The sequence below is a fragment of the Eurosta solidaginis genome, chromosome 1 (assembly GCF_040869045.1).
Source record: "Eurosta solidaginis isolate ZX-2024a chromosome 1, ASM4086904v1, whole genome shotgun sequence".
Classification (NCBI taxonomy): domain Eukaryota; kingdom Metazoa; phylum Arthropoda; class Insecta; order Diptera; family Tephritidae; genus Eurosta; species Eurosta solidaginis.
This window is the reverse complement of record NC_090319.1, coordinates 276,425,499-276,447,253: the sequence shown is the minus strand read 5'-3', so window position 1 is coordinate 276,447,253 and position 21,755 is coordinate 276,425,499. Positions and strand designations below refer to the sequence as shown.

At 37.0% G+C, this 21,755-nt stretch overlaps 2 protein-coding genes across 2 annotated transcripts; one reads left to right on the top strand and one right to left on the bottom strand.

The window, feature by feature from the left end:
• Positions 1-3,872: 3,872 nt before the first annotated feature.
• On the top strand, positions 3,873-5,784 carry eIF2D (eukaryotic translation initiation factor 2D). The gene has a single exon (XM_067760870.1). It carries the CDS (start codon positions 3,916-3,918, stop codon positions 5,704-5,706), a length of 1,791 nt encoding a protein of 596 aa, XP_067616971.1. The 5' UTR covers positions 3,873-3,915; the 3' UTR covers positions 5,707-5,784.
• Positions 5,785-6,296: 512 nt separating this feature from the next.
• On the bottom strand, positions 6,297-7,502 carry LOC137237347 (phosphoglycerate mutase 2-like). The gene is made up of 2 exons (XM_067760871.1): positions 6,802-7,502; positions 6,297-6,732 (listed from the first exon to the last, which is right to left on the bottom strand). The coding sequence occupies exons 1-2, from the start codon at positions 7,400-7,402 to the stop codon at positions 6,566-6,568; spliced, it is 768 nt and encodes a 255-aa protein (XP_067616972.1). The 5' UTR covers positions 7,403-7,502; the 3' UTR covers positions 6,297-6,565.
• Between the last annotated feature and the right edge of the window lie 14,253 nt (positions 7,503-21,755).

Here is a 21,755-nt window from a genome sequence, read left to right as displayed (position 1 = left end):
AATTTTTATTCTCCGCCTTCGGATTATTAATACTGATGTCAAGACGCGTCGTTTGGTTTTTGGTAGCGTATTAGCAGTCGACCCCTCAACTAGACTATTACCAACTAAAGAGAGTCTCGTTATTTGTAAACTAGGTCTTAAAAATCGTTAAAAGTGTTTATATAATTCTGCCCATAACGCTATTTAAGACCATAAACAAATGAGCCCAGATCCCGCATTCCGGAATTGTTGTATTTGTAATCGCATTTGAAAAAAAAATTTTGATGACGTAGCGCTTTTGAAATTTTCGATTTCGTGTATTTAAAACTGTTATCTGAGTAAACGACTACGTCGGAGTAAAAATAAAATGTTTGGAGTATATTTTTTCTTCCTCTTTGAAAGCGGGCGAATAACTAACATCACATTTATTTGGTGGCTTTGCAAACGGCTCAAAAATCACAAGGTGCAAAGTAATGACGGGATACCCGCCGGGCTAATCAAACATGGAGGCGAAGAGTTAAATAAAAAAAAAATACTTGTTTTAGTGTAAGTATTATTAGTTCGAAGGCGGAGGGTAAATATTATTTTCCATTCAAAAGTTATCACTAAAAATAGGTTTTGTAAATATGAACTTCCGATGCAACCAGTCCATTTTGATCACAGAACCTGGAACGCCAGACATGTAGGATAAGCCCTATCCATTAAATAATGTTAACTATTATATCATAGGTCCGATTTACTGCAATTTCAAAAGAATATATTGTTTTCACTGCGAGTTAAATGCGTTACAATATTTGACTAATTAATTTAATCGAAATGTAAATTTTACTTAGATTTGTTTATATTTAAATCTAACTAGTCGTATTATTGTAAAATAACTTTAAGGAAATAAATATTTTACGACTATCATTTTATTAAATGATTGAAACTATAATCGCCGAAGTGTATGTCAAAAATCCCCATTTTCAGATCTATTCATTTTTGTTTGGAGTGGCTTCATTGATAAATGTTATAAAAAATGTGCATTTTGACAGCGCTCCCTCGAAACAAAGAGTTGCAAATCCATTCATCTATGCCAAGTGTGTCAACTAAGTCAAAACTACAAACAGCCTCGCTCACCTGATGCAAATCTCAGGTCTAGAGTTGCATTTTTGGTACGTAAGAGTACTTCAAGCTGAGTTGCATCTAATAGTTTAATAAAACTTTGTAGTATTTACAGATGTAATAGTTGCATATATTTCCGCGGATATAAGAATACTAGATTTGTAGCCTGCAACAATGCGGAAACATACGGAAAGCAAAATTTATTTAAATTAGAGTCAAAATATAAAGCGCCACACGTGTAACATGGAAAAATTTCAATTCTAAGGCTGTTTACACAAATGCATAAGGGCAAAATTATATAAAACGCTTTGGTCACTTCAAAAGCATATATGACACTACTTTATTTTTGCTTGGATTTCAAGCTAAAAAAAACTAACGAAACTTTATCGGAACTTCAAAACACAAACAAAATTTCTATCATGAAAAAGCGAGGCCACTATTCCCCCATAATTAGCGAGTTTGTTATGTTTTTGTTTATGTTTTACATTTTATTTTTACATTAACATTTTTTACAATAAAACAATGCAAATAACACGCGCAAATTATTTCGATCTCTAATGGTTCACTTTTTTCACAAGAAACTTGATTCTAATTGCGTTTTTATGCACCAAATTTTCAAACTAAAAAAAAAAACTTTCATTTGTCTGAAAAAAATAAAGAAAAAACGGCCGAATGTCAAAAAAACCTATCGAAGAACAAACTGGCTCGTTGGTTTTTAATGAAAGGTTGTATTTTTCTTGTATTTCGTTAGTTTTTTGAAATATAGTTTAGCGTAGGCACGCAACCAAAGCATTTATGTAAATTTTTCGATACTTCGCCCGACAGATGAATTAATGAATGCAACACAACCAAAGCGTCTGTTTAAATCCGCCTTAATTTTTGCAGCTGTGAAAGCCTCCTGCAAGTATAATGGTGCTGTAATTGCAAACAAATCAAACTCCTATATGACGCTACTTTATTTTCTATGTATTTTTCTTGTATTTTCTCTTATATTTTTTGTCGAGGGTGCCAATAAGGTTTCAATACTGGTGAAAGTATGTGAACTATATTTGAAAAAACTAACGAAATACAAGAAAAATTCAACGTAGTTCATTAAAAACAAACAAGCCAGTTTGTATTTCGATAGGGTTTTTTGACATTAGTTAGTTTTTTCTTTATTTTTTCTGACAAATGAAAATTTTGTTTTTAGTTTCAAAATTTTGTGCATAAAAACAAAATTAAATTCAAAGTGTAAATTGTGTGTGCAAATGAGTTTTCAATAAGTTTACATTTTTCAGTTTTTCATAGTGAACTTGGGTACAGAAATTCAAATTGAAAAGTTTTTCAGAATAATTTGAAAAACTCTACGTTTTCTCTGCTTTTTACAATTAAAGGAGTAACCTTCCGTAATAAATTAAACTTTTAATGAAAATTAATAACTCTGAACTGAACACTTTTCGCCATGATATAAAATTAAAATGCTGTGGAACAGGAGCAACACTTTTGTGACTACAATGCTGTTTCAATCTTTTACGTCTCTGCACAGAACCCTAATTGACCTTTTTCAACCGAAACAACAATGGCAACCCAGATTTTCCCGTTATGCACACTTAAGCGAGTGCCTGTCAGAAAGAAGTCAACACACTTGTACATGTACACTATGACTGCGCCAAATGCTCAGTGACTACTAACCTAAAGAGAATAAGAATACGTGTGAATTGAGTGTGCACAATTGTGCCACTAAATGCCGACGCCTGGTCTACTGCTAATACGCTACCAAAATAATCGAGAGATGTGTCAAAAGACGCGTATTGACCTCGACAACAAAATTTTATCTCTATCCGGAGATACTTGCAGTTCAAGTTGGCGATTTTCATGTGGTTGCTGTAACGTTGGTGTACCCACAAAAAAAATTGTTAACATAAGTGTTTTGCGCGGAGATAGTTTTGGTCACCAGCCGGTGTTGGACCCACCCAGGGTAATTTTTTATAAGCGCTGCCGAAGGCCGCCAACGCAGAAAGGTGTTGTGCACAAAAATACTATGGATACCACCCCCGGTTTCGGAAGAACCCACGGGTCATTTTTAGGTTTTTCGTAAATATCTTTTGAACGACTTAAAATTCTTCCTTTCGGCCTTCGGATTATTAGTGCTGATGTCAAGACGCGTCGTTTGACACCTCTTTCGATCGTGGTAATAGTCTATTACCATAGTTTAGTTGAGGGGTCGACTGCTAATACGGTACCAAAAATATCGAGAGAGGTGTCAAAATACGCGTATTAATCTCGAGAACAATAATCCGATGGCGGAAAAGAAAAATTTTATCTATGTCGGGAGATATTTGCAGTTGAAGTTGGCGATTTTCATGTGGTTGTTGTTGTGTTGTACCCACAAAAAAATTGTGCATCACCGTGGCGGTTGCCACGGTTATACCACACACCCGGACTTGGCATGGCGTAGCCCAGGGTTATTTTTTATAAGTGCGGCCAAAGGCCGCCAACTCAGAAAGGTGTTCTGCGCAAAAATACTATGGATCCCACCCCCAGTTTCGGTGGTACCCGCGGGTCTTTTTTCGGTTTATCGTTAATATCTTTTGAACGAGTTAATATCGAAATTTTTGGTAGCGTATTAGCAGTCGACCCCTCAACTAGACTATTACCCTCTCATTTTTTAATGCGAAAACTGTTTATTGGTTGATGATTTAAGACTATTGAACTAAGTTTAAAATTTCGTAATTAGTGCAGAAAGTGGCCACCACTAGCTCTACTGCACTATCGATATACTTTGAAGATAATTTATCGATTGCTCTCAGCTACAATCGAAACTCATCAAACAACAATTTTCTGATTCGTGAGATGTTTCTTAAACCATATAAATTAAGGAGCAATGCTCCATTAAAAAGTTCTGAATCAAAACGTTTACGACAACGCATAGAAAAAACATTTCCTGAAGCAACAACAGAGCAATTTAGTGTATTAATACCGTCCAAGAGTGCAGTGACACAACTAAAGTTAACAACACATCACGAAATACAAACGAATGTCTACTGCGTGGATAAATTGCCGATGTTTTTTGAATTGGAATCAGGGGAGTTAGCACCAACTTTGTACGCATTATGGCTAGTGCCAACATTACTGCCCTACTACACAACTTTTCGTGATGTGCTACCGAAACTTTCCAATGGTGCAGATCTTATGTTGCCCGGTGTGGTAAAAGTAGGTATCGGTATGAATGTATATGGCCGTTACAGGCAGGGACAATTGATGGCTGTAAATTTAGTATCGAATCTAGCAGCGGTTGCGGTTGGTTATTTGCCACGTTCCACCGATGATCTATACATGTGTGGTGGCCATGGGGTGGCTGTAAAAATTTTACATTTATTTGGTGATAAATTGTGGGGACATGAACCAACATTAGTGCAACAAGTACCGACTATAAAATCAGCAGAGCTAACTAAAGACGATTTTCCTGAGCTTGGAGCTATAGAGGATCGGCATAAACAAGAGGAACATAAAACGTTACCATTATCAGATATTGTTGCAGCAAACGCTGACGCCAATGTGATGCAAGACCTAGAAGCTTTCCCCGAATTGGGTAAACTGCAAATCTCTGTAAAGCAAGGTAATACAGAAGCAACTGCAAATGATGAGATGTGCGCTTATGCAAAAGAAATGAATGGCGAGGCAACTGCAGAAGATGCAACGCCAACGATTACACCAGAAAATTTGTTGAAAAAAGCTTTCCTTGCAGCGCTAAAAAATCATGGCAAAACATTACAACTTCCTCTGCTCACCAGTAATTTCTATAGACTGCATGTAGTGCCTGAAGCGCCGGAACCAATAGATTTGAAGAAAACGAAATACAAGAAGGTCTCAAATTTTCTTAAAGAAATGGTTGATCAAGGCTTCATTGTTGTGCGTGAAGAGTCAAAAGGCGTCGATAAAATATCAGCCATAGATCTGGAACATCCTGAAGTCGTAAACTTTATAACTGATTTTAAACCACCGAAGACAGCAGCAGAAGGAGACGCACAAGACCAGCCATTGTTCCGCTCTGAGCTAACAGAAATGTATTTAGTTAATGATGTAACGGCACCGCTCTTTACTAAAATGAATTACAAACGTGGTGAAGGCATACCAACAGCACAAATTAAAAAAATTGTGCGTGAATACATAAGCAAAAATAATTTGCCTAAAGCTGATGCATCGGGTGGTACAATAAAACTGGATGATACTCTAGAGCGGATATGTGATTGTAAAGCAGCAAGCGTTAATCAAATATGCAAGACAATCACTAGCAAAATGGAATATAGTTTTCAAATGTGTGAACTTAAAAATGTGGCCTCCAACAAACCACTCATACAAATGTCAATTGCAACACGTTCGGGGAACAAAAAAGTTACTCTTATAAGTAATATAGAATGTTATGGCATTATTGTACCAGAATTTATTAAGCTTTGCAAACAAGGCGCTGCGGCAAGTACTACGCTCGTAAAATTACCAAATCAAAAAGCGGAGCAGTTGCAGATTCAAGGAAATCAGGTGCGCTTCATTTACAATTTATTAACCGAAACTTACAAAGTGCCACCAAAATGTATATTAGGTTTAGAATTGGCTAAAGATGGTAAGAAGCACAAGAAAAAATGAAATGCTTCAATATCATTTAAGAAAATTGCAGCACTAGGTGCATGAAACTCAACCCAATAAATTGAAGTATTCAATATATTTTTTATAACATTTATTGAAATTTTAGGTCCTGTCCGTATGCGAAAATCATGTTTTATTATTCAAAAGCGTTAGATTAGTTATTGTTTTCTATAGATATCCCTTATAAATTTTCGCGATACTTAAAATTTGTATTGTACGACTACTCGACCGCTATCTTTAGTTCCTTATTTTTTGCTGAAACTTCTCGAACGCAAACTCTCCCTGCGATCCTTATAATACAACCAAGCTCTTAGTTTGAGCTAGAGCCTGAAAATGAACGAAAAACCAGGGTCCAAAGCCAGTTGATGCTAAAGTGAACCGCAGATGGTGCCATCATGACTTCATTCAGGGACTGCAATTGCAAACTGATCAGAAATACACTTTGTGGCAACAAAAAACACTTTTGAAAATTTAGCCAGTCGCTCAAATGACTGGATCTGTTTCTCTTCGCTGGTTATGCCAGATTATATTGAGGTAAAGAAACGACCCCTGATGCCAACAATCGTTTTTTAATGGTTAAAGAATATATATTTTCATTGAATTCGTTTCGAATCTTGAATTTACATTTAACAATAATTTATTGATATCTTATATTTCAAAGTTTAAATATTAATCTACAACAACATTCGCAACATTTTTCTTTGGAAAAACATTTTGTAGCAATTTTCCACATGATATATCTACAAACAAATGTCGAACAACTTTATTAAGCAATATTTGCTTGCGGTCATATTTTTATTTCCAATTTAGCTTGATCCTGTCTTGCCTTAGCATATAATAGAGTCGTTTGTGTGCGTCTTTACTTAGCTTTGCCTTGTGCTGCAACAGCTTCAATGGCTTTCTTTACAGTCTCTTCATCACCAAGGAATTTCATTGAAACAACTGGTTTGAAGTTTTCGTCCAATTCGTAAACGAATGGAATACCAGTTGGCAAATTAAGTGCCATAATGGCATCCTCAGAAAGATCTGCAAGTTGAAATTAGTGATGAAAGAAAAATATTGCATAACATTTCGTTTAAAAATTTCAATACTTACTATCCAAATGCTTTACAATACCGCGCAAACTATTACCATGCGCAGCGATAATTATTTGTTTGCCTTCCTTCAATTGTGGTATTATCACATCATTCCAATACGGCAGAGTGCGCTGGATAGTCAATTTAAGAGATTCAAATTTAGGAAATTCTGCTGGCGATGGCCCATTGGCATAACGTGGATCCTTAACAATAACATCGTAGTAAGGATGGTCAGCTTCCATTGGTGGTGGTGGTGTATCAAAGCTACGACGCCAGATTTGTACTTGCTCTTCTCCATATTTGGCAGCGGTTTCCGCTTTATTCAAGCCAGTCAATCCACCATAGTGACGTTCATTCAAACGCCACGACTTGCAAACTGGTATACCAGCTTGTCCACTCTCATTTAGAATCGTTTCCAATGTGATGATCGCTCGACACAGCACTGATGTATGGGCAACATCGAACTTTAATCCAGCCTCTTTGATGGCCTTGCCAGCAGCCTGCGCTTCAGATTTGCCTTTCTCACTGAGCGCAGAGTCAAACCAACCGCAAAACAGATTTTTTTGATTCCATTCAGATTCACCATGACGTACCATCACAATTCTGTATTTTCCAGCCATTTTTAATATATAATTTTAGCATATAATTCTAATATACAATTAGATATGACCCGCAAAATTGCCTCAAATCAGATAGTTATGTCAAAGAAAATTTTGCGACCTTCTTGTGACAGCTACAAGGTCATTGCGGTTAAATGACAGCTGATGTTCAGCAATTCAGCTCATACAGAGTTGCATGTGACATGCCAGTTAAGCCGGACGTATATGGAAGGCTGTGGTAATCGCTTCGACTTTAACATCGCTTACGAGATTGCCTGATTTGTACTTAATGGTGCTTGTTACTCAGAGCTGTAAAAAGATTGAATCAATTGAGTGTGCATTCTCTCAGCATTCTTTTAAAAATTTGTGATTTTATGGTTGCATATTGCATAGATCATCGTTCTCTCGCCGAGTAAGGACGTGTTTTTAATCGCTCTCATATTTTCACGTATTCTTATATTTTCTTTTACTTTAAATTGCCAAAAATGGATGAATATTGTGGAAAGTGTAATAAACTATTTTCCAGATCTGGTGACAATAGTCTAGTGCCGTGTAATGGGTTCTGCAAGAGGATTTTCCACAGAGCCTGTAGTGAGGGTATATCGGGCTATGAAGTAAAGCTAATCAAGGCTAACCCGCATTTGCTATACTTGTGTGAAAAATGTGCCGGACAAGCTATCTAATATTTTGAACGCTATTCTTGTGGCTCAAAAACAAGGTTTTGACATAATTTCAAATGCTGTGTCTAAAAAATTCGATGATTTAAAAAATCATAGAATGGACTCTTTGAAGTCATTCAACAACAACTTAAATGTTGCTGAGTCATATGGTTGTCCGAATGTCAGAAATAGTGCGCTATTTATTTCTGCTCTCCCCATGGTATCCAATAACAACAACTTAATACAAAGCAACCTAATGGATTTTCCCGCTACCCCGCTTGGCACGGAGTTCTCTAATTCTCCTATCGATAATCTGAGAGCTAATGCTTCATCACCTGCACCTACTACTACTCTTACATCTAAACCTGCTGCTATTATTACTCAGCCACAAACATCGATAATTCTCTCTACTAGTTCTACTACAAAGACAACTTCTACTTCGCCTGCATCTACATCATTTAGTTCCAATTCTACATCTAAAACTAAATCTACTGCATCCACATCTAAATCAACTAAAGCTAACAATCATAAAAATAATTCAAATGCGCCTTCTGAAAATTGCAATAAGTCTGATGCTCAAATGGTTGTCAACAATGTGACAAATACTAGTGCAGTGTCGCGCTCTGCTGACACTGTATCGTATGTAGATGCTGCAGGTAGCGCAGTTAATGCAAATGTGCCATCTGTTGATGTTTCTGACAGACAACGAAAGAGTGCATCAAAAGAAATTACGCAAAAATCGCGTGTTGTTAGTGGTAGCAATGACAATGCTGAATTATGTAGATGTATTTGTGCGGTATAAATGGATTCGTTTGTCCTCATTTAAGCCATCGGTCACTGAGGAGAGTATTGTTAAATACATCTCTGATCACTTTGGCATTGCTGCTTCTAATGTCACTTGTTTTAAGTTAGTAAAGAGAGATGTCAACATTAACACTTTAGTGAGAGTCGCTTTTAAAGTTCGAGTAAGTGAAAGTGAATATAGCAAACTTTTCAATGCTTCTCTTTGGCCCAGTAACGTATACATGAAGCCCTTCCGTTTTTTTCGAAAAGATGTAGAAATTCCTGCGGAGTCATAGATTTGTCTGACATCTTTCATAATGGCCTCAACGTCTATTATCAGAATGTTAGGGGTCTAAATACTAAACTAGTTGATCTTTTTCTCCGTAGTCATGAACTCTGTTATGACGTTTTGGTTTTTACTGAGACATGGTTGAAACCAACTGTGTTTAACTCTGAGATATTAGCAGATTCTTATGAGATCTTTAGAAAAGACCGACGAAACAGAGTTGGTGGAGGCGTGTTAATCGCCGTACATACCAGGTTCTCTGCTGAGGAAGTGTACTTCGATGATTCTTCTGATGTTGAAATCCTCTGCGTGCGAGTTAAACTTTTATCTACTTATAAATATTTTGTTGCGTCTTATATTCCGCCCCAGTCAGATATTTCTGTATACTTAAAACATTCTTCCCTATTGAAATTTATATTTGCCATGTCAAGGTCTGTTGATTCTGTCTTAGTGGCTGGCGATTTTAATTTTATTGACGGAATGCTAGTTCCCACTGCTTGTAATGTTGTATTCTACGAGTTTTTAAATGACCTTGCAGACATTGGTCTTTATCAACTTAACAGAATTCATAATAAATTTGGCAAATATCTTGATTAGATTTTTTCAGACAACACATCGAATTATTCTGTTACTCGATGTGATCCAGTGGTATTACCTGAGGATGTTTATCATCCAGAACTTTCAATTTACCTGGATTTTCTTAGCTTACCGGTGCGGACACTGCCGATCCGAATGCGTCTTCGCGCCGGTTTCTGTTTAGAAAGGCCAATTGGTATTTACTAATCGACGAAGTCTCTAAAATAAAGTGGCCTGAGAACTTAATTATCTAAAAAACAAAAAAACACGCTTCTTCAAGCGTTTCAAATTATCTGGCTCTAATAGTAGATCTTGTGTCACAAACTATAGGGAATAGCCAAACTTTGTGCTATTCCAAAACTATTTGAATCAGTTGTCACAAATCAACTGGCTTTTGCAGTATCTTCGGCAGTGGACCTGTCACAACATGGCTTTTGGAGAGGTAAGTCCATTGTGTCTAACTTGCTGGAGTTCACAACCCTCGTATCCAATAACTTAAGGACGAACTGCGAAGTTGATGTCATTTACACTGATTTCAGTAAGGTGTTTGATAAAGTTTCCCATTCCTTACTCCTACTAAAACTCGATCCATTGGGTTTTCCATCACGGCTTCTCTCTTGGGTCTCTTCGTACTTGGTAGGTAGAAAGCAAAGCGTTGTGTTTAACAATTGCTTGTCTGAATACATCAATGTATCTTCTGGAGTTCCACAGGGCAGTCACCTTGGTCCAGTGTTGTTTCTGCTCTTCATTAATTACATAAAACTATCGAAATAAAATAACGATTCTTAAGACAGTAGCTGCGAAATCAGTTTAGATGCCAAGAACGAAGGAAAAGATTTTTCGTCAGAAAAGTGAAACAAGGTCGAAAAAATCATTCCCCTCGCGTACCAGAAGGTGCTTGTTGTTGTTGTTGTTCTTGTTGTTGTAGCCATAAGGTTGATGGTCCTTTGCCGGATACAGATCCGGCACGCTCCGGTATCACAGCACCATTAAGGTGCTAGCCCGACCATCTCGGGAACGATTTATGTGGCCACATTAAACCTTCAGGAAAGAATGGAGTAATTGAATGAAACACAAACATTTTTCAACACAGAATAAGCATTCAAATGAATGCAGTCTTTGCTGAGTGTGCACACACTTTTCTAGTAACAATAAATTATGAAAAATGTCGTACATGCACAAAACCCGCTCAAATATCACGTGGTTGCATTTAATTAAAGCCACTTCAAAATATCAACACAAAAATTTAATTATTGTCCGTAATGACCAGTTTTTACGATATTTAAATGGTAATAAAGTGCAAAGAAGTTAACTGGAAAAGTATTCATTTTAAAATTTTCCTAAAAATTAAATAATAAACAAGTAAAGAAGGCTAAGTTCGGGTGTAACCGAACATTACATACTCAACTGAGAGCTTTGGGGACAAAATAAGGGAAAATCACCATGTGGGAAAATGAACCTAGGGAAACCCTGGAGTGTGTTTGTAGGACATGGGTAACAAATGCAAGGTATTAAAGAGTATTTGAAAAGGGAGTGGGCCATAGTTCTATAGGTGGACGCCATTTCGGGATATCGCCATAAAGGTGGACCAGGGGTGACTCTAGAATGTGCTTGTACGATATGGGAATCAAATAAAAGGCGTTAATGAGTATTTTAAAAGGTAGTGGGCCTTAGTTCTATAGGTTGACGCCTTTTCGAGATATCGCCATAAAGGTGGACCAGGGGTGACTCTAGAATTTGTTTGTACGGTATGGGTATCAAATGAAAGGTGTTAATGAGTATTCTTAAAGGGAGTGACCTTAGTTCTATAGGTGGACGCCTTTTCGAGATATCGCCATAAAGGTGGACCAGGGGTGACTAGAATGTGTTTGCACGATATGGGTATCAAATTAAAGGTATTCATGAGGAGTTTAAAAGGTGGCTCTTAGTTGTATATGTGAAGGCGTTTTCGAGATATCGACCAAACTGTGGACCAGGGTGACCCAGAACATCATCTGTCGGGTGCCGCTAATTTATTTATATATATAATACCACGAACAATATTCCTGCCAAGATTCTAAGGGCTTTTGATTTCGCCCTGCAGAACTATTTCATTTTATTATACTTAATATGGAAGGGTGTGACCATTTTACAAAGTTTTTCCTAAAGTTATATTTTGCGTCAATAAACCAATCCAATTACAATGTTTCATCCCTTTTTTCATATTTGCTATAGAATTATGGCATTTTTCGTAATTTTCGATATCGAGAAAGTAGGCGTGGTCATAGCCGTATTTCGGCCATTTTTTATACCAATATAAGTACGTGAACTAAGTTTAGTAAACTAAGTACGTGAACTAAGTTTAGTAAAGATATATCGATTCCGCCCATTTTCACAGAAAACAGTTATCATCATAGAATCTATGCCCCTACCAAATTTCACAAGGATTGGTAAATTTTTGTTCGACTTATGGCATTAAAAGTATTCTATAAAAATTTAATTAAAAAGGGCAGTGCCACGCCCATTTTGAAATTTTGTATCCTATTTTCTAAGAAAAATTTTCTTGTAAACACAATAGTTTGTAATTACAGTCATTTAAAGTAGGCTTTATAGGTAACTGTAGCTCCTTTGATAGCAAGGAAATTAACTTTGAATACAAATCTGCTCAAGTAAAATAGAATTCAACCAAAACAATTTCAATCTTTTACCAATGCCGTGCAAATAGGCAGAGAGACTATTCTCAACCACTCGGGTCCTATATTTATATTCCGTCAAACACTGTTAAAATATCAGCTCTAAAAAAACTGTAGTCCGATGGAGCCAGTCAATAACCTCTGAAGAGTTTCTCCAAATGGAACATTTTTTTTGTGGCACAGATGAAGGAAAACGGGGAAGGTGAATCAGGTGAATAGAAAAAGCCTGAATCACCGTAGGACGATGCCATGGAAATATACATATGTTTACCGAAATTCTCGGAATTAGGAAGCTCCAACGAAATCGCCGATGGACCTATGCACTTTGATATTAAATGACTTAAATTCAAGTATATGTTTTTGTTATATTATCGACAAAAAATATCCACAATTTACTCTATTTGGTCAATGCACAATGTGTTCATTTACAAAATCCATTTTACAACAATAGCAAAATAAGTACCCTGCAAAAATCGTTGGATCATGTGGTCCACTGGAGTACTTACCATTACCCTGCAAAAATCGTTGGATTATGTGGTCCACTGGAGTACTTACCATTATACTCCACTTTAATGCAGCAATGGACCAACTCATGTTTCTACACGAACATATTGTAAGCCGATCATTGCTCGTTTTTTACGATTGTCATCACTACACAATGTTTATTGGACTGTGGGTACTCCATGGATTACTCTGATGTAATGGGGAGCTGGAGTATATGGTCCGGTCCTAGGACATCGCAATGTTAATTGGACCATATTTTTTGTATGAATTATGATAAATTTTGGAGCACTCGGTTGGTCCATAGCGAGTACTCCATACATGCATGCATGGAGTACTCGCGATTTTTGCAGGGTTATACTCCACTGTAATGCAGCAATGGACCATCTCATGTTTCTACACGAACATATTGTAAGCCGACCATTGCTCGTTTTTAACGATTGTAATCACTATACGATATTTATTGGACTGTGGGTGCTCCATGGAGTACTCTGATGTAATGCGGAGCTGGAGTATATGGTCCAGTCCTAGGACATCGCAATGTTAATTGGACCATATTTTTTGTATGAATTGTGGTTAATTTTGGAGCACTCGGTTGGTCCATAGCGAGTACTCCATACATGCATGCATGGAGTACTCGCGATTTTTGCAGGGTAGTAACATTTTGACATCCCTTTGACTTGTGTCATACTGGAGTACTTACCATTATACTCCACTGTAATGCAGCAATGGCCCAATTCATGTCTCTACACGAATTCATTATAAGCCGATCATTGATCGTTTTTAGCGATTGTAATCGCTACACGATGTTTATCCATGTGGGTACTCCATGGATTACTCTGATGTAATGCTGAGCTGGAGTATATGGTCCAGTCCTAGGACATCTCAATGTTAATTGGACTATATTTTTTGTATGAATTGTGGTTAATTTTGGAGCACTCGATTGGTCCATAGCGAGTACTCCATACATGCATTCATGGAGTACTCGCGATTTTTGCAGGGATATAGCAAGAAAGCAATAGATTGTCTTTGCGAAGTTTCAGCCAAATTCGACTATATCTTTATGTCTTTTGAATACTTTATATCATCAAGAGCCCTATTGTTTTATGTAAGCGAGTTATCGGCGAGATTTACCTAAAAAGAAAACCAATCAACTCAGAAGAGCCTAACATTTTTTGATCTCACACGATTAATTAAAAAAAAAATCAACCCAATTACGAAGTATACGAAATCTGCTATGAAGTACTATTTCTTGTATGTCTTATGTTCGGACACCATGAAGATGATTTAAGACTTTCCTGATTTATAATTAACTACTTGTTTGTTTGTTTTCGAAATGGTAACATCGCAAAATACCAGTAAATGCTTCTTTCGTTTCAGTTGCGCTCTTAAACAAACATAATAATTGATATTCAATAATTATAAGCCGGTGTTAAGCTCATGAATTCTTAAATATTATAAACTACTTGAATAATTAGAAGGGGTTTTTTTTCCTATTGACCAATTTTACGCCTTTTTTGCACCCAACTCCTAAATTGATTTAACATATCTGATGGCAATGAAAGTATACAAAAAATAACCTTGGGGAAAAGTATTTAGTACTGAATGGAAAAAAGTGTGCATTCATTTCAAGTTTACATTCATTAAAGCAGAGCCGGACAAAAGTTGCACATTGTGCAATTTGAGTTCGTATTTTCACATAGCACTAACGATGTGCGATCAAGATCGTTTGCTTTCGCTTGTCACTCACTAAAATCAACAGTGAATGCAAAAGGAAAAGTCCATGCTACTTTTTGGGCACATAAAAAAACAATATGCTGCAAGGTTAAAGAGACTTTTAATACGTTTCAGTTAGTATTATTAAGTTCCTTTGAACATACATATTAATATTGACGATTTAAATATTAATAATTAATAATAATTAATTAATTATTAATAAATATTGACAATTTGATATAAGCAACTTTTTATACGTTCTACTCAGTTTTATTAATTTTTATACATTTTTTTTATTGAATAACTTTATGTTTTGAAAATATATATATTAATTAAAAAAAAATCAACCCAATTACGAAGTATACGAAATCTGCTATGAAGTACTATTTCTTGTATGTCTTATGTTCGGACACCATGAAGATGATTTAAGACTTTCCTGATTTATAATTAACTACTTGTTTGTTTGTTTTCGAAATGGTAACATCGCAAAATACCAGTAAATGCTTCTTTCGTTTCAGTTGCGCTCTTAAACAAACATAATAATTGATATTCAATAATTATAAGCCGGTGTTAAGCTCATGAATTCTTAAATATTATAAACTACTTGAATAATTAGAAGGGGTTTTTTTTCCTATTGACCAATTTTACGCCTTTTTTGCACCCAACTCCTAAATTGATTTAACATATCTGATGGCAATGAAAGTATACAAAAAATAACCTTGGGGAAAAAGTATTTAGTACTGAATGGAAAAAAGTGTGCATTCATTTCAAGTTTACATTCATTAAAGCAGAGCCGGACAAAAGTTGCACATTGTGCAATTTGAGTTCGTATTTTCACATAGCACTAACGATGTGCGATCAAGATCGTTTGCTTTCGCTTGTCACTCACTAAAATCAACAGTGAATGCAAAAGGAAAAGTCCATGCTACTTTTTGGGCACATAAAAAAACAATATGCTGCAAGGTTAAAGAGACTTTTAATACGTTTCAGTTAGTATTATTAAGTTCCTTTGAACATACATATTAATATTGACGATTTAAATATTAATAATTAATAATAATTAATTAATTATTAATAAATATTGACAATTTGATATAAGCAACTTTTTATACGTTCTACTCAGTTTTATTAATTTTTTTTATTGAATAACTTTATGTTTTGAAAATATATATTTCTATCTTTACATTTACTTTGTTTTATAGTTCTTTCTTAATGAAAAAGTGATTTTTTCAAGTCAATTTTGCATTAAAAAACACCATACTTTCTTTTATAAAAAAGTTTTATCTGACTAGCTCGATCTCCGCGTTCTTAGTAATGTGAATATAAGTAAATATTGTTAGGATTAGCTTGAAATCAAATAACCAGAGTCCTTTTGTTATGTTCGAGTAGAACTCATGCACTCAAACTATAAATTTGACTCATTATTTAGGTATTGCTATTGAACTGTTTAGTATGTAAAACATATGTATGCATAAGTATGTATTGCATTTAACCGAAGGTAGAATTGAGCTGTACAAGAAATAGTCAGTCGCGCAGTGAGCAGCAAAGAATAACGTTGTTAAGCATAGATTTAATAATTAATAAAGAATAAAGTTGTTGTTGTATACTAAACTGGCGCAGTCGGTAGGATACCGAAAATCATTAGTATACACACAACGTTGCTTAACATTTTTTGTTGCTCACTGTTTCGTTCGCGCTATGTAAGACTTGTAAAAGCCCATGCAAAAGGGCAAATATAAGTCACATTGCAAAAATCATACGATTTCATCAACGCATGTCGCCAAAGGGAGAAAAAACAACGGAATCTAAGGAATCACCAGAAGCAACGGCGCAATTAATGCAGCAGAACGCACAAAATATTCAGGGGATAAATTGCGGTAGAATGTCGACCCTTGGGAATTTGGAACCGTTCACTCTGGAACATCCAGAAAACTGGACTTCATACATCGCTAGGTTCGATCTATATTAGTTGGCCAATGACGCACAGGGTAATGATCGCCAAAAGGCCGTATTTCTCACATTAGCCGGAGCACCCTTGTATGACCTGCTGTCGTCATTGGCCTCGCCCCGTCAGGTGAGTGAACTTAAGATAGACGAAATAAAAACGATTTTAACAAGTCATTTTTCACCCCGGCCATCGGAAATCGCTGCATATTTCAAATTCCACAAACAAATGAGATATTTTCTGAATACATTTCGGCGTTGCGCAAATTGGCTGTTGATTGCATCTTCGGAGTGTCCTTGATCGCATGCTTCGTGATCGCTTAGTATGTGGACTACGTGATGAGGTATTACAACGCAGCCTTTTAGCGGAAACTGACCTGAAACTACAAAAAGTTATTCATCGAGCTACTGCAGCAGAATCCGCATTTAAACATGCATCTGAAATGCGCAATCTTGAACCAGTTCACCAAGTAGGGGTTAGCAACAATACTCGCCAAGATCGTATGAAATCCCGTAGCAAACCTAATTTGAAAACGAAACCATGCAATGGATGTGGTGGCTCCCATTCCCGCTGCCAATGTCCACATCGAGAAACAATCTGCTCATCTTGTCGCACTAAAGGTCAACTTCAACGCGTATGTCGCTCATCGGCATCTAATTCGGGCCATCAGCAAAAACCAACGCGTTCGTCAGGTCGCTCGAAGAAGCAAAAGCCACCACAATCCATTAATCAAATTTTACCGCTGACCGATTTAAAGAAATCAACTACTGTCAGTATCAATAAACACAATTGCACATTCGAAATCGATTCGGGTTCAAACTACACCATAATGTCGTCAAATACATTTGAGCGTGTGTGGCCAGTAAGCAAGCCAATCATGCATGCCTGTGACATTCGACTTGTTGATTTTCAACGGAACGAAATTCCCATATTAGGAGTGTTTGATACGGACGTCTCATACAGCGGGCGTCAAGTCAAACACATCGTTGTTGTAGAGGGCAACCGTCCCAACGTACTAGGGTGTAATTAGTTCGCTCCATTAGGCATCAGCATTCATGGCGTCAATGCTATTCAGGAATCCGCATCGTTGGTTCAAGGTATGTTAAAACAATTTGATCACCTCTTTACAGAGGAGCTTGGCTGTTTCAAAGGGAGCCCAGTTTCTCTTCACATCGATGCAGCTGTTCAACCTATACGATATCCACCTCGTCGCATTCCATTAGCCACCAAGAGTCTTGTCGAAGCTGAAATAGACCGCCTGTGTGCGCAAGGGATATTGATGCCAGTTGAGTACTCGGACTGGGCTACACCTATTGTGCCAGTTCCTAAAAGTGATGGAACTATTCGCATTTGTGGCGATTATAAGTCTACGCTCAACAAAGCATTAAAGCTACACAACTTTCAGATACCAGCTATCAACACTTTACTATCTTCTATTGAGGGTGGCAGTATATTTGCAAAAATTGATCTTGCACAGGCATATCAGCAGCTGCAAGTCGACGAGAAATCATCGTTGTTGCAAACAATAGTCACTCACAACGGCGCTTTCAGAGTTACGAGACTCCAATTCGGGATCTCTTCGGCACCTGGAATATTTCAAAGCTTCATAGAAACGCTCTTAAGAAATATCCCAGGTGTGTTGCCATATTTTGACGATATTGTTGTAATGGGAAAAACTGAAAGTGAACTTTCAAATCGCTTGCAAGAGGTTTTCAACCGGTTCAACAAAGCAGGCCTTAGATTGCGAAAAGGCAAGTGTTCTTTTGGGGTTTCAACAATTGAATTTCTGGGATTCAGGCTGGATTCACTGGGAATTAGGCCATCACAGAACAAAGTCAAAGCTATTCAAAACGCTCCTACTCCCAAGGACAAAAAACAGCTGCAGGCGTTCTTAGGCCTCCTAAATTTTTATACTCAGTTGAGCAGAGCTCACAGAGTATATTAAGTTTGATTGGATAACGGTTGGTTGTACATATATAAAGGAATCGAGATAGATATAGACTTCCATATATCAAAATAATCAGGATCGAAAAAAAATTTGATTGAGCCATGTCCGTCCGTCCGTCCGTCCGTCCGTTAACACGATAACTTGAGTAAATTTTGAGGTATCTTGATGAAATTTGGTATGTAGGTTCCTGAGCACTCATCTCAGATCGCTATTTAAAATGAACGATATCGGACTATAACCACGCCCCCTTTTCGAAAAACCGAGAAAGTGCGATAATTCATTACCAAAGATAGATAAAGCGACGAAACTTGGTAAATGAGTTCAATTTATGACGCAGAATAGAAAGCTAGTAAAGTTTTGGACAATGGGCGTGGCACCGCCCACTTTTAAAAGAAGGTAATTTAGAAGTTTTGCAAGCTGTAATTTGTCAGTCCTTGAAGATATCATGATGAAATTTGGCAGGGACGTTACTCCTATTACTATATGTATGCCTAATAAAAATTAGCAAAATCGGAGAAGGACCACGCCCACTTTAAAAAAAAAATTTTTTTTCAAGTAAAATTTTAACAAAAAATTTAATATCTTTACAGTATATAAGTAAATTATGTCAACATTCAACTCCAGTAATGATATGGTGCAACAAAATACAAAATTAAATGAAAATTTCAAAATGGGCGTGGCTCCGCCCTTTTTCATTTAATTTGTCTAGGATACTTTTAACGCCATAAGTCGAACAAAAATTAACCAATCCTTTTGAAATTTGGTATGGGCATAGATTTTATAATGCTAACTGTTTTCTGTGAAAACGGGCGAAATCGGTTGATGCCATGCCCAGTTTTTATACACAGTCGTTCGTCTGTCCTTCCGCATGGCCGTTAACACGATAACTTGAGCAAAAATCGACATATCTTTAATGAACTTAGTTCACGTACTTACTTGAACTCACTTTATCTTGGTATGAAAAATGAACGAAATACGACAATGACCACGCCCACTTTTTCGATATCGAAAATTACGAAAAATTAAAAAAATGCCATAATTCTATACCAAATACGAAAAAAGGGATGAAACATGGTGAGGTAATTGGATTGGTTTATTGACGCGAAATATAACTTTAGAAAAAACTTTATAAAATGGTTGTGACACCTACCATATTAAGTAGAAAAAATGAAAAAGTTCTGCAGGGCGAATTAAAAAACCCTTAAAATCTTGGCAGGTATTATACATATAAATAAATTAGCCGTATCCAACAGATGATATTCTGGGTCACCCTGGTCCACATTTTGGTCGATATCTAGAAAACGCCTTCACATATACAACTACCACCACCCCCCTTTAAAACTCTCATTAATACCTTTAATTTGATACCCATATCGTACAAACACATTCTAGAGTCACCCCTGGTCCACCTTTATGGCGATATTTCGAAAAGGCGAACACCTATAGAACGAAGGCCCACTCCCTTTTAAAAATACTCATTAACACTTTTCATTTGATACCCATATCGTACAAACAAAGTCTAGAGTCACCCCTGGTCCACCTTTATTGCGATATCTCGAAAAGGCGAACACCTATAGAACGAAGGCCCACTCCCTTTTAAAAATACTCATTAACACCTTTCATTTGATACCCATATCGTACAAACAAAGTCTAGAGTCATCCCTGGTCCACCTTTATGGCGATATCTGGAAAAGGCGAACACCTATAGAACTAAGGATTACTCCCTTTTAAAATACTCATTAACACCTTTCGTTTGATACCCATATTGCACAAACGAATTCTAGAGTCACCCCTGGTCCACCTTTATGGCGGTATCTCGAAACGGCGTCCACCTATGGAACTAAGGATTACTCCCTTTTAAAATACTCATTAACACCTTTCTTTTGGTACCCATATTGTACAAACAAATTCTAGGGTCACCCCTGGTCCACCTTTATGGCGATATCTCGAAAATGCGACCACCTATACAACAACCACCACTCCCTTTTAAAACCCTAATTAATACCTTTCATTTGATACCCATATCGTACAAACAAATTCTAGGGTCACCCCTGCTCCACCTTTATGGCGATATCTCGAAACGGCGTCCACCTATGGAACTAAGGATTACTCCCTTTTAAAATACTCATTAACACCTTTCTTTTGGTACCCATATTGTACAAACAAATTCTAGGGTCACCCCTGGTCCACCTTTATGGCGATATCTCGAAAATGCGACCACCTATACAACAACCACCACTCCCTTTTAAAACCCTAATTAATACCTTTAATTTGATACCCATATCATACAAACACATTCTAGAGTCACCCCTGGCCCACCATTATGGCGATATTTCGAAACGGCGTCCACCTATAGAACTAAGGCCCACTCCCTTTTAAAATACTCATTAACACCTTTCGTTTGATGACCATATTGTACAAACAAATTCTAGGGTCACCCCTGGTCCACCTTTATGGCGATATCTCGAAACGGCGTCCACCTATGGAACTAAGGATTACTCCCTTTTAACATACTCATTAACACCTTTCTTTTGATACCCATATTGTACAAAGAAATTCTAGGGTCACCCCTGCTCCACCTTTATGGCGATATCTCGAAACGGCGTCCACCTATGGAACTAAGGATTACTCCCTTTTAAAATACTCATTAACACCTTTATTTTGGTACCCATATTGTACAAACAAATTCTAGGGTCACCCCTGGTCCACCTTTATGGCGATATCTCGAAAATGCGACCACCTATACAACAACCACCACTCCCTTTTAAAACCCTAATTAATACCTTTAATTTGATACCCATATCATACAAACACATTCTAGAGTCACCCCTGGTCCACCTTTATGGCGATATTTCGAAACGGCGTCCACCTATAGAACTAAGGCCCACTCCCTTTTAAAATACTCATTAACACCTTTCGTTTGATGCCCATATTGTACAAACAAATTCTAGGGTCACCCCTGGTCCACCTTTATGGCGATATCTCGAAACGGCGTCCACCTATGGAACTAAGGATTACTCCCTTTTAAAATACGCATTAACACCTTTCTTTTGATACCCATATTGTACAAACAAATTCTAGGGTCACCCCTGGTCCACCTTTATGGCGATATCTCGAAACGGCGTCCACCTATGGAACTAAGGATTACTCCCTTTTAAAATACTCATTAACACCTTTCTTTTGATACCCATATTGTACAAACAAATTCTAGGGTCACCCCTGGTCCACCTTTATGGCGATATCTCGCAACGTCGTCCACCTATGGAACTAAGGATTACTCTCTTTTAA